This window comes from Nicotiana tomentosiformis, chromosome 1 (genome assembly GCF_000390325.3).
Source record: "Nicotiana tomentosiformis chromosome 1, ASM39032v3, whole genome shotgun sequence".
Classification (NCBI taxonomy): Eukaryota; Viridiplantae; Streptophyta; class Magnoliopsida; order Solanales; family Solanaceae; genus Nicotiana; species Nicotiana tomentosiformis.
Window position 1 is genome coordinate 12,952,121 of NC_090812.1, and position 14,294 is coordinate 12,966,414.

At 36.7% G+C, this 14,294-nt stretch overlaps 2 protein-coding genes across 2 annotated transcripts; both read left to right on the top strand.

Annotated features, from left to right (window-relative positions):
• Window positions 1-400: 400 nt before the first annotated feature.
• On the top strand, window positions 401-3,329 carry LOC104095567 (GDSL esterase/lipase At4g16230-like). Its single transcript, XM_009601720.4, has 5 exons — window positions 401-1,230; window positions 1,389-1,516; window positions 2,027-2,272; window positions 2,366-2,621; window positions 2,960-3,329. The coding sequence occupies exons 1-5, from the start codon at window positions 996-998 to the stop codon at window positions 3,184-3,186; spliced, it is 1,092 nt and encodes a 363-aa protein (XP_009600015.1). The 5' UTR covers window positions 401-995; the 3' UTR covers window positions 3,187-3,329.
• Window positions 3,330-11,832: 8,503 nt separating this feature from the next.
• On the top strand, window positions 11,833-12,905 carry LOC104095442 (protein PELPK1-like). Its single transcript, XM_033655919.2, has one exon. The coding sequence runs from the start codon at window positions 11,865-11,867 to the stop codon at window positions 12,621-12,623; it is 759 nt and encodes a 252-aa protein (XP_033511810.2). The 5' UTR covers window positions 11,833-11,864; the 3' UTR covers window positions 12,624-12,905.
• Window positions 12,906-14,294: the final 1,389 nt, after the last annotated feature.

Below are 14,294 nucleotides of genomic sequence, written 5' to 3' on the forward strand. Positions count from 1 at the left end.
GTGTGCTTTCAACCACACCTATCTTTCAGTATTATATTTGTAGCTTTTCCTTCTTTTGGAAACGAACATTAAAAAAATAAAGAGGAGGAAGAAGCAGAAGAGAAGAAACAGAGGCTCCCCATGAAAATAATAGTAATTGCCATACTGTAAATTTAAGTGACTGCATTCAATTGCACGTACTGTGGCATCCAATTGGTTGAGAATCTGAAGGTTGGCAGTTGCATAATTTATTTTCTTACCACCAACAAAAATTATAAATTTCTGAACTTGGACAGAAATCCACTAGTAGGAGTAGTAATATTTATTGGTTCTGTTTCTCTTTTGGGGATTGCATTCTGGCTCAAGATTGGCTCCAACATATAAAAAATTTCTCTGATTGGTAGTGCTGATTCTGCTAGGCATTTAATGAGGAAACGCTTTCCATTTTTCTTCTCCACCAACTTTCACACTATGCTTGTTATATCTATTTCAAGCTCCGTTTTCTCTACTTTTATCATATTGTTGAGTTAAGCCTAGCTGTGAGGAGAATTTCTCTTTTCAGTTAAATCGTCCCCAACTATGAGCAAATGTCTCGTGAAGCTTCTCTTAATTTAATTCTTTATTTCTAGCCCATCCTAATTTCATAGGTTTAGTTATAATATATGCATGTCCATTGAATTATGTGAGCTATAAACTGATCTTCTTTTAATTATTTGCTAGTTACTCTCATTTCTTTTTTGGACGGGTTAGTCCTTGCATTGCTAACAAGTTCATAGAATAGCCTGGCCCATCCTAAGTTCATAAGTAATATAGTGACTATAGTCATGTCTCACTGAAAATGTGAGCTAAAAGCTTATTTGCTTTTAATTCTCTGCAATTTTCCCTCTTTCTATTGGTTGGTGTGTCCTTGATTTGCCTTGTTGGTCTATTTAACAGAACTTGCAGTTTTCAAAGGCCTTGCTTTCTCCTACTGAAAGAAGCCTCCACATTCTTAGCTTTATCTCTAGGTGTTTGAAATGGGAAATCCATCATATTATAGGTTGGCCATTTTGGGAGTTGTGCTTCAGAACTTGACGATCTGTTTGGCAGAAAATGTCCCTGCTAATTTTGTCTTTGGAGATTCATTGGTTGATGTGGGTAACAATAACTATATTGCTTCTCTTTCAAAAGCAAATTTCTTCCCAAATGGTATTGATTTTGGTGGCCCAACAGGAAGATATACAAATGGAAGAACTATAGTGGACATTTTAGGCAAGTTTAATCTTGCTGAAAATCTCTCCCTTTATTTATTTATTTTTTCCGGAAAATGTCTGCCTTTTATGTTCTTTTCACTTCCCTCTAACCTATGAGCTTCTGAGTATTATTTTTTTCTTCTTATTTTGGATGATTTTATTTGAATGGATTTGCAGGTGAGGAAGTGGGATTTAATTTGACTCCTCCATACTTAGCACCAACAACATCTGGACCAGTGGTTCAGCAAGGTGTCAATTATGCTTCTGGAGGAGGAGGCATTCTTAATGAATCTGGCCAAATTTTTGTAAGTCCTTAATTTTCCCCGATTTTGTATTGGTTGTTTAGCTTCAATTTTTTCCTTATTATTCTCAATGCTTTTGTATACCTCTGTATCTAACACTTGCAAAATGTGGAAAACGTTCGTTTTGAAATGTTAGGCATGTATTGTTTAATTGAGGGGCTGTTTGATTCAAAGTATTAGGTGGGTTATTTCGATATAAGGGATTAAATTTATTTGTATTTGATTGGAGGTATTATTTATAACTAGTATTATAGTATATCAAAATCTTGGTATAACTTATCTCAACAAGTATACAATACGAGAATATGTAAATTTTTTTGTTTTGTTCCAATATGTTTTGTGAAAGATCTGCATTGAGTAGTCATATAATCATGTTAGGTCTGTTATGCACGAGTATGTCAAGTCAAAAAGAGGATTATGTAACATCAGATGGGAGTGCTCCAAGATTTGTTTTTTTTTTTTGTGTGTTTGATTGGATATTGATTAAAATGGGGTTTTTCTAAATATTGGTAGGGTGGAAGGATTAACATGGATGCTCAATTAGACAATTTTGCAAACACTAGACAGGACATAATCACAAGAATAGGAGAGCCAGCGACAATAAAGTTGATTGAGAATTCACTCTTCTCGGTAACGATGGGATCAAATGACTTTATTAACAATTATCTCACGCCTGTTCTCTCCACACCTGAACAACTAACTGTACCTCCTATGAAATTTGTGGGAGCAGTGATATCCAAATACAGAATTCAACTAACGGTAAATTGTGAATTTATTAAAGTTGACTACTACAAGTGCTATAACACAAAGTAGAATGCTGACATGATGATTCTTGTTCAAAACCATATGCAGAGACTTTATAATTTGGGTGCCAGAAAAGTAATAGTGGTGAATGTTGGGCCTATTGGGTGTATCCCCTACCAAAGGGATATTAATCCATCAGCTGGAGATAACTGCGTAAATTTCCCAAATGGGCTTGCGCAATTATACAACACCCAATTGAGAGGGCTTGTGAGTGAACTAAATTCCAAACTTACTGGATCAAAGTTTGTCTATGCAGATGCCTACGGAATCGTCCAAGACATCATTCAGAATTACTCATCTTATGGTGAGTTCTACTATCAAAGATTAATTAGAAACCCCTATGGTTTATTGTGTCTTCAATAATATGTGGATCGTGAAATCAGGCCTGCCCTAAGTAAAACACCTACTCGCACCACTTAAAGCTGAAGTAATGTTCTAGCATAGGGCATGACGTGAACACTAGCTCATTTATTAATTTGGTGCAGCACGTAACCCCAACTAGGCCGAAGTGGTTTAATAAGACAACGGAATATTTTTAGCCAAACTCTAGCCCCATTTCTCCGGACATATCAAGATATTAGGTCAAATTTTCAAGATTCAGGTAATATAATTTAATTTGATGGGGGATATTGTTATATGTAGGATTTGAGAATGCAAATTCAGCTTGCTGTTCTGGTGGTGGAAGATTTGGGGGAATAATTCCATGCGGTCCTTCATCTAAAATTTGTGCAAATAGAAGCAAATATGTGTTCTGGGATCCATACCATCCAACTGATGCAGCTAATATCATCATAGCAAAACGCCTGCTGGACGGAAACTCTCCTGATATTTGGCCTATGAATGTCAGGCAGCTCCTTGCATCCTCCTAATTTCAAAATGACTACGTTATTTTGTTTCTCTATCTTCATAGGGAATTAAACATTTATACAGAGGAAAATTCGTCATGCACTGTACTGGTCTACTGCCAAATAAGCAGTGAATGAGCTTATTTATGATTTTTCTATTACGTACATATCCTTTGTGTTCTGCTTTCACATAGTACTCGTAATTACTAATAAAGTATAGAAAATGTCTAATGACAAGGCAAGGCAGTGATCATAAGACCACCAAAATTTTGCATTTGTGATACTTATTAGATTCGGATGGTAGCCTATTGAGCATTACCCGATTTTGCAGACAAATTGTTTTAACTAACTGATTCGGGCCAATGAAATGTTCAAACTTTTGACAATTAGACGATGGAGATGTTATAATTCTGTATTGCTGTAATAAATAATATAACTTTCTGAAAAAAAAACAAAACAGAAAGTTAGTAATACTTGTTTAATGAAATAAATTCTGAAAAACAAAAATAGTATAGGAATAAATCGAGCCCACTGAATACACAATGTGTCCTTAAGGAAATTATTCCCCTCAAGTACCCGATGTGCTGGAATATATCCTCCCAGGATAGAACGATTTAACTCACCAGTGTATTGGTACCAAAAACTCTGATGAACTGCGAACCACTCAATGGTCGTAAAACACACTGGAAAATATTGTGAAGAAGAAGAAGAAGAAGAAGAAGCTCAGAAAATTTCGTAAGGAAAGATTCTGGGATTCAAACTCTATTTATAGAGTTGCTGGCATTATTTCTGAAAAGGTTTGCAACCTTTCAGAAACAACCATGGCTGTTGAAAAGGGGTGTTTGAAATATTGCGGGAAAAATATATTTAAAATAATTCGGGAAAGAAAACGGGCCTGACCGAACCGGATCGCGAGTCATGGGTTATTTTGGATTGAATTTTTTCGTTAATTATTTAATTAATTAATTAAATAATTGAAAGGAATTTTGTCCAAAAAGATTAATCAATCAATCGATCTTTGACCAAATCCAAATCCGAATCGCCGAGCCGAGCGAGCGACGACGACGACGGCGCGAGGCTTGCCCTTTTTCTTAACTCTTTAAGAGCTAGAAGAAGAGCAATTATATATATATCCATCAAAAGCCTTTTATTCCTCCGATATGGGACAATGTCCATTTTCCAAGGGAAACTCAAATATTTTATTTTTCCTCCATTTTTCATTCATCCTCTTTAAGCTACACAAGCTTAAAATCCCAACAATTCCCCACATGAATGGAGAATGGCTATAAAATAAAGGAATACACGGATGCGTGTGTGTTTTACATGCAAGAATTAATTGCATCTGGATAAGTAGATTTCCCTTTGAACTTTCCGTAGTGAACTTATATCGGATATATTCGGTCAATCGGTAGATTTGATATCTTTGAACCGTCGAGCTTTGTTGTATACCTAGACAACATAAGTCACACAATCAATCCTTAACCATCTATGGTTCTCACGGTTATGTTCGTTTCAGCCATGAACACGGCCTGGTTTCATGAGTGCTTAGAGAATGGGCCTTTACTTTCATTCCCCTTGAAGCGGCTTACACTTCACACTCACATAGGTGATTTCTAAACATGTAATCCTATAGACACACTATCTGGTCATATCCTGCCAGACTTAGCAAATCATTAAAAAACCTTTAAGCTTTGTTGACTCATCAAAAAGCCTTAATGTTTTACCTCGATTTCTGAATATTGTCTTCATCACGAGAATGGGTTGAGTTATTTGACAATGTTGAACCGTCATTCATAACTTTGTTTGATCTCTTTGAACCTAGCTCGTGGGATCTCCAGTCTGCTAGGTAGAGTTACTGTCATGATGACTTGTCCTAGACCTTAACCCCATTCCCTTTGATGATCTTTCAACTGCCTCTCTAGATAGGCCTTTTGTAAGTGGATCCGACACGTTATATCTTGACTTTATGTAGTCAATTGTGATAATACCACTAGATAGTAGTTGTCTAACGGTATTGTGTCTCCGTCGTATATGACGAGATTTTCTGTTATACATAACACTCCCTGCCCTGCCTATTGCCGCTTGACTATCACAATGTATACAAATAGGTACCAAAGGTTTGGGCCAAAATGGAATATCTTCCAAGAAATTCCGGAGCCATTCACCTTTTTCACCGGCCTTATCTAAAGCTATGAATTCAGATTCCATTGTAGAACGGGCGATGCACGTTTGTTTGGATGATTTTTAAGACACTGCTCCATCCCCAATTGTGAAAACATATCCACTCGTGAATTTAACTTCAGATGATCCAGTGATCCAATTTGCATCACTATATTCCTCGATCACGGAGGGATATTTGTTATAATGCAAAGCGTAACTTTTGGTATGTTTGAGATATCCCAAAACTCGTTTCATTGCCATCCAATGTATGTGATTGGGATTACTTGTAAACCGACTCAGTTTACTAATAACACATGCTATATCTGGTCGTGTACAATTCATGATATAAATCAAACTTTCCAATACTCTTGCATAATCCAATTGTGAGTCACTTTCACTTTCATTCTTAACTCACGTCAGTTAGAGTCTTGGCAATTTTGAAATCCAAATACTTGAACTTGTCAAGTACCTTTTCAATGTAGTGACACTGTGATAATGCTAGACCTTGTGGAGTCTTGTGAATTCTGATTCCTAAGATCACATCAGCAACTCCTAAGTCTTTCATATCGAATTTGCTATCCAACATGCGCTTAGTAACATTTATATCTGCCATGTTTTTGCTCATTATCAACATGTCATCAACATATAAACAAACAATGACTTCATGACCTGGAGTATTTTTAATGTAAACATATTTGTCGCACTCGTTGATTTTAAACCCATTTGCCAACATTGTTTGGTCAAATTTGGCATGCCATTGTTTGGGTGCTTGTTTAAGTCCATAAAGTGACTTAACAAGTTTGCACACTTTTTTTTCTTTACCAGTTACCATAAAACCCTCAGGTTGTTTCATGTAAATCTCTTCCTCTAATTCTCCATTTAAGAAAGCTGTTTTAACATCCATTTGATGGATTTCAAGACCATACACGGCCGCTAGTGCCACTAATACCCTAATAGGTGTTATCCTCGTTACTGGCGAGTAAGTGTTAAAGTAATCAAGGCTTTCCTTTTGTCTATAACCTTTGACAACAAGCCTTGCCTTATATTTGTCAATAGTGCCATCAGCTTTCACTTTCCGTTTAAAGATCCATTTCGAACCTAAAGGCTTATTTCCTGGAGGAAGATCTACCAATTCCCATGTATGGTTATCCAAAATTGATTGAATCTCACTATTGACTGCCTCTTTCCAAAACGCTGAATCAGAAGATGACATAGCTGCTTTAAAAGTTTGAGGCTCATTTTCAAGCAAGAATGTCACAAAATCTGGTCCAAAGGAAGTAGATGTTCTTTGACGTTTGCTATGCCTTGGATCTTCTATACTTGTAGTATTTTCCTTTGGTTCTTTCCGAGGTCGTTTAGGTCTTTCACTTAACGACTCACATTCAGTTTTATACGGATAGATGCTTTCAAAGAATTCAACATTATCTGATTCCATTACCGTATTAATGTGAATTTCGGGATTATCGGATTTATGAACCAAAAACCGACATGCTTTACTGTTTATAGCATATCCAATGAAAACGCAATCAACAGTTTTTGGTCCAATTTTAACCCTTTTAGGTAAAGGAACTTGTACCTTTGCTAGACACCCCTACACTTTGAAATATTTCAAGTTGGGTTTTCTTCCTTTCCATTTTTCATATGGAATAGATTGGGTTTTGCTGTGGGGTACTCTGTTGAGTATTCGGTTAGCTGTAAGGATAGCTTCGCCCCACAAACTCTGCGAAAATCCGGAACTTATTAATAAAGAATTCATCATTTCCTTTAATATCCGATTTTTCCTTTCCGCAATTCCATTGGATTGAGGTGTGTAAGGTGCAGTAGTTTGATGGATAATTCCATATTCCGAACATATTTCTGCAAATGGAAATTCATATTCTCCACCCCTATCACTTCTAATCATTTTGATCTTTTTATTCAATTGATTCTCCACTTCATTCTTGTATTGCTTAAATACTTCAATTGCTTCATCCTTACTATTAAGCAAATAAACATAACAATATCGAGTGCAGTTGTCAATAAAAGTAATAAAATACTTTTTCCCACCTCGAGATGGTGTCGACTTCATATCATAAATGTCAGTATGAATTAAGTCTAAAGGATTTGAATTCCTTTCAATAGACTTATAAGGATGTTTTACAAATTTAGACTCAACACATATTTGACATTTTGATTTATTACACTCGAATTTAGGCAACACTTCTAAATTAATTAACTTCCGCAAGGTTTTGTAATTGACATGTCCTAAACGAATATGCCATAAATCATTTGACTCCAATAAATAAGAAGAAGCTGCAATTTTATTCATACTGTCAACAACCATTACATTTAGTTTGAAGAGGCCCTTTGTGAGGTAGCCCTTTCCAACATACATTTCATTCTTGCTTACAACAACTTTATCAGAAACAAATACACATTTGAATCCGTTCTTAACAAGCAAAAATATAGAAACTAAATTCTTCCTAATAGTAGGAACATGAAGAACGTTGTTGAGCGTTAACACCTTGCCGGAAGTCATTTTCAGGAATATCTTCCTATAACCTTCAATCTTGGCTGTTGCAGTATTTTTCATGGAAAGATCTTCTTCGGGACCAGCAGTTGAGTAAATCGCAAATGCTTCCTTGACAGCACAAACATGTCGAGTGGCTCCAGAGTCAATCCACCACTCCTTCGGATTTCCAACTAGGTTGCATTCCGAAAGCATTGCACACAGATCATCAATGTCATCATTCTTCTCCACTATGTTGGCCTGTCCCTTCTTCTTATACTTTTTCGGGAGACGACAATCAGGGGCTTTGTGACCGGTTTTTCCACAATTGTAGCAGCTGCCCTTGAATTTCTTTTTGTTCTGCTCCTTAGTCTGTCCAGAAGACCTCTTTCTCTTCTTACTTTTTGGAGCAGTCTCCTCAACGATATTAGCTCCCATGATCGTTGAATTTCCACGAGACTTCTTCTCGGCTGTTTTGTTGTCTTCCTCAATCTTGAGACGAATCACAAGATCTTCCAGCTTCATTTCTTTGCGCTTGTGCTTAAGATAGTTCTTGAAATCTCTCCACGAAGGAGGCAATTTTTCAATCATTGTAGCCACTTGAAATGTTTCATTCACGACCATACCTTCAGTAATAAGGTCATGAAAAATAAGTTGAAGCTCCTGAACTTGGGTTCCAACAGTTTTACTGTCTATCATTTTATAGTCTAGAAACTTAGCAACCACGAACTTCTTCAAGCATACATCTTCAGTCTTGTACTTCTTCTCAAGTGCGTCCCATAATTCTTTCGAAGTATTCATCGCACTGTACACATTGTACAAGTCATCCTCTAAAGCGCTTAAGATATAGCCTTTGCAAAGGAAATCTGCCTGCTTCCACGCCTCAACAATCATGAATTTCTCATTGTCCGGCATGTCCGCAACAGGCACTGGAGGTTCTTCACTAGTGAATTTCTACATACCAAGTGTGGTAAGCCAGAAGAACACCCTTTGCTGCCATCCTTTGAAGTTGGCTCCGGAAAATTTCCCCGGTTTCTCTGCCGGTGGAACAGCAGTCCGGCTTGACGAGGCTATCGTCGTTGCCGCAATAGTCGCAGAAGAATTTCCGTTATCAATTGCCATTTCTCACTGTAAACAACAGAAGAGTTCAATTAATGGAAAAATCAGAACAGTAAATAATACTGTTATTAACAAAAACAGTATGTATAATAAATAAAACCGAAGTTTTTATATACTGTTTCACAGAAAAAACGATGAAGTTTTTATGTACTTCAAATCATTTTACGAATTTCAATACTCTGATAAAGTTTTTATATCTTCAAATCAGAATAGTAAAATTCAGAAGGAGTAGAAAACCACACAGGTTTTAATCTCCACAAACAAAATACAGAATATAAAAAAAAAATAATTTCTTTAAGATTGTTATTATTTTGTATTGCTGTAATAAATAATATAACTTTCTGAAAAAAAAACAAAACAGAAAGTTAGTAATACTTGTTTAATGAAATAAATTCTGAAAAACAAAAATAGTATAGGAATAAATCGAGCCCACTGAATACACAGTATGTCCTTAAGGAAATTATTCCCCTCAAGTACCCGATGTGCTGGAATATATCCTCCCAGGATAGAACGATTTAACTCACCAGTGTATTGGTACCAAAAACTCTGATGAACTGCGAACCACTCAATGGTCGTAAAACACACTGAAAAATATTATGCAGAAGAAGAAGAAGAAGAAGAAGCTCAGAAAATTTCGTAAGGAAAGATTCTGGGATTCAAACTCTATTTATAGAGTTGCTGGCATTGTTTCTGAAAAGGTTTGCAACCTTTTAGAGGTATTTGAAATATTGCGGGAAAAATGTATTTAAAATAATCCGGAAAAGAAAACGGGCCTGACCGAACCGGGTCGCGGGTCATGGGTTATTTCGGATTGAATTTTTTCGTTAATTATTTAATTAATTAATTAAATAATTGAAAGGAATTTTGTCCAAAAAGATTAATCAATCAATCGATCTTTGACCAAATCCAAATCCGAATCGCCGAGTCGAGCGAGTGACGACGACGACGGCGCGAGGCTTGCCTTTTTTCTTAACTCTTTAAGAGCTAGAAGAAGAGCAATTACATATATACCCATCAAAAACTTTTTCTTCCTCCGATATGGGACAATGTCCATTTCCCAAGGGAAACTCAAATATTTCATTTCCCTTCCATTTCTCATTCACCCTCTTTAAGCTACACAAGCTTAAAATTCCAACAGGATATGCCGTGCAAACATGAGTGGTCGGTAACGATCCGACCTGTTATTTTGAACATTTGTATTCCGTTCAATAGTTTGAGGTCATGAGTAGCTTCATGTGGTGTATAATGACTTATGTGTATTGTCTGTTTTGGTTTTCGAGTGATTCGAGATTGATTTGGAAGAATGATTCTCAATTTGGAAGCTTTAAGTTGAAAGGGTTGACCGAGTTTGACTTTTGTGAAATTGACCTCAGATTGGAGTTTTTATGGTTCCGTTAGATTCGGATGGTGATTTTGGACTTGGACGTATGCCCGGATTTTCATTTAGATATTTCTAGAAGGTTTTGGCACTATTTGACAAAACTTGGCAATTTGAAGGTCTAGAAAGTTCAGAGGTTTGACCGGAAGTTGACTTCGGAGTTATCGGGTTCGGATTGTTATTCCGGAAGTTGGAATATATTCGTTGTGTCATTTGAAACTTGTGTGCAAAATTTGAACTAATTCCGAGTTGTTTAGAGGTGTTCAGTGTAAGTTTGGAATTTGGAAATTTGAAAAAATCGCCTCTCACCAAGTCTAGGGTTCAAAATATGAAAGAATGAGCTAAAATCCTGAAATTACAACTCTTAACCCAGTTGCAGATGTGTCATATTTGCGAAAAAAAAGGTCGCAATTGCGATCACAGGTTCGTGACTGCGGGCTCGCAATTGCGACTAGAAGTTTGCAAATGTGGTAGTTCGCAATTGTGAAGTACCAGCACCAGCAATCCCAAACTTCACCGAAATGATCTGAAACTCATCCGGAACCTCCCTGACACAAACCCTATATGCATTTCAATCATGACCTTTTGAATCTATCTTTTTTCCTTTTCTTATTTCTCCAGCACTGAACCAATACATATTTCTATTTCTAGTAAACAATCAATCTCTTGTTGGTGAACTTCCTAACCTTTCCCACGGATTAAAGACAAAAGCTGAAGCGGAGCTCATACTTCAGGGTAGCTGCAACAACTATATAGACTGTATCTTTGAGCAGCGCACTCATGGTTGTGGGAAGAACATTAGAGTGGATAATCTTGTCTCTATTAAAAATCTTGAACTTTGTAGCTGAATCTCTTCTAATACCCTATTTATGTATTTGTCTCAATTTACTTGTACTCAAAATCTCATTGTTTCTTTGCTGAAAGGCTGAATGTGATATAAATGTCAAGCGCAAGATCCTTTTACCAATTATAATCTGCTGTCTACTTTCTATACAGCTGCCTCATTGTTATTTTACCTGGCTCAATATCGAGGCCAATGCTATATGCAATGCACCTATTCACAACTATTCATGTTGCATCTTCTAATGGTCATATTAACCCCGTTAAATCATTACTCCCTTTAGCTCGATAGAAAATGTGAAGCAATACCTTTCTGTTTGACATTGTAATTTCTGTTAATTTCCTCAGGTGATAGAGCCATTACGTACATACCAAAAGATTTTAAACAGTAATGTGAACCGAGGACTTTTCTCTTTCAAAAGAAATAAGAACAGCTAAGCTGGGAATTGTTATCAGGTTGCCAGCATACCAGATGTTTGTGACAGGTTCAGACTATTAGTATGTTAATTAGGTAATCCACATTGACTTTCTGAGGTAACGGACCTGAAGCCAAGTGGATGAGAAGTTCAACTACTTAGGTCCTTAAGTAACAATAAAAATCTTGAAACTACTCTTTTGCATGCATCTAAAACCTATATATAGCAATAGACTTAAAGAAAATAGCACATATCCGAGTTTCAATGATTCTATGCACATCCTTCTTTAAGCTTCTAGGATATGCAGAAAATGGCTCACCATTACCAGCTATCCTCCCTCTTACTGCTTTTATTTGTCAATTTATGCTTCATGAATGGCCACATAACATGTGCAACTGCACGTCGCCTACTAGAGACGCCCCACCCTGAGATTCCTAAACCAGAATTTCCAAAAGTTCCAACCTTGCCAAAGCCTGAGATCCCAAATATGCCGAAGCCTGAGCTTCCAACCATCCCAAAGCCTGAAATACCAGCTGTTCCAAAGCCTGAGATTCCTATTATGCCAAAACCTGAAGTACCAATTGTGCCAAAGCCCGAGCTACCATATATCCCGAAGCCCGAGTTACCAACTTTGCCAAAACCTGAGATCCACGCTATGCCCAAGCCTAAGTTACCAGTTGCCCCAAAGTCTGAGTTCCCAACTGTGCCAAAACCCGTGCTTCCTACTGTACCGAAGCCTGAGATCCCAGCAATGCCAACACCCGAGCTTCCTCCCCTGAAAAAGCCAGAAATCCCAACAGTGCCAAAGACTGAGGTTCCTCCAGTTATGAAAAAGCCTGAAGTTCCAGTTATGCCAAAGCCCGAGGTACCAATTGTGCCAAAGCCAGAAATCCCAGAACTACCAAAGCCAAAAATCCCGGAGCTACCAAAGCCAAAACTACCAAAGCTTCCAACGCTAGAAGTCCCAGCTATACCAAAGCCTGAAATCCCAAAACTGCCTAAGCCAAAAGAGATACCTTTTCCTTCACTTTCTCCACCACACAAACCCACTACTCCTTGAGTACTTATAATACTGTTCACTATATTGGAAGGTACCTAACTGTGTTTTAAGATTTTTATCTTTGTCTGTGAAATTTGCTGCGGGGCATGACATGGAGATAGTTTGGCAGAACATATTGGATACTTTCTCTAGGAGTAGAAATTATGATTCTTTTATAGTATTTGAATTGGATGTACCATGTTTATCGTGTCATTATACTATATGAGTATTTTATGTACTTTCTATACGGAGTAATAAAGCTATGATCTATTTCACTTTCTAGAGTTACTTTTATTTAGTTCCTATCATTGGCCATATCTGATTTTGCTCAATCGTTTTCCCCCCTACTCCCCTTCGTTTATTTAAAACCTATTACCACTTTCTTCCTTCACAAAGAGATGGAAATGATGAATTAACACATTAAAGCACCGGTAGAATAATCTGATCCAAATACAAGAATTGAACTAAATATTCAAGCATTTGTTCCTTTCTGTCTCATTCACCCTAATGCACATCGGATTTAGTTACCACAATTTTGCATGCTCTAAAAGAAACATAAAAACAATGGGGATACCTGGTTCCTCTCAAGAGGGAGATTGTGCTTGTGGAGCAATTGATAGTTATGGACAAATGAACTAGCTAAAATTTCTCTAACACATTCCTTATTACAAAAAAATCTCTAACACTTTATTGTGGGACCATCTCATCTAGCATTCAAGTTTATTCCTTAACGTATGGAAACTTTTTTAGTAATAGGTGGCAGTGAGTCTTGAATCTAGGACCTCTATCCGCTCTAATCCATATTGAATTGTGTGACCATTTTATCTAAAAACAGAAATTGTTAGGAAGGTGGGTACATTTTCATTTACTTAATCAAATCTTCAATAATCGTGACCTTTTGAATTATCTTTGTTTTCCCTTTTCATTTCTCCAGCACTAAACCAATATAACATATTGCTATTTCTAGTAAACAATCAATCTCTTTTCGGTGAACTTCCTAACCTTTCCCACGGATTAAAGACAAAAGCTGAAGCGGAGCTCACACTTCAGGGTAGCTACAATGACTATATATATATATACACTTGTACCTTTGAGCAGTGCACTCATGGTTGTGGGAAGAACTCTTGATTGGATAATCTAGTCTCTATTAAAATCGGGAACTTTAGAGCTGAATCTCTTCTAATACCCTGTTTATGTTTTTGTCTGAATTTACTTGTATTAACAATCTCATTGTTTCTTTGATGAAAGGCTGAATGTGATATAACTGTCAAGCGCGAGATCCATTTTACCAGTTGTAAAAGAATCATCTGCTGTCTACTTTCTATATAGCTGCCTCATTGTTCTTTTACCTGGCTTAATATCGAAACCAATGATATATGCAATGCAACTATTCCTGAGTCTGGATGATATGCTAATGTTTTAGCTATTGTCTATTTTCATTTCCTGAAAAATCATATGAACTGTCAAAGTGTATCATTTGAACCTAAAGAATAATCAGATTATGCTAAGTCTACGCCATTGTGGTAAGTTTGTGCTATGTAAAACCAAGTTCCTTTTTCCCTCTATTTTAATACGTTAGGCTTGAGTGCCATTCTTTTGCCTACCTCTTTACTTACAATTCTAATTTTTCTAGTTCAGAAAAAAAATAATAACGGGTAATATGTGACTAATTAGGTAAGTTTATGATTTTTC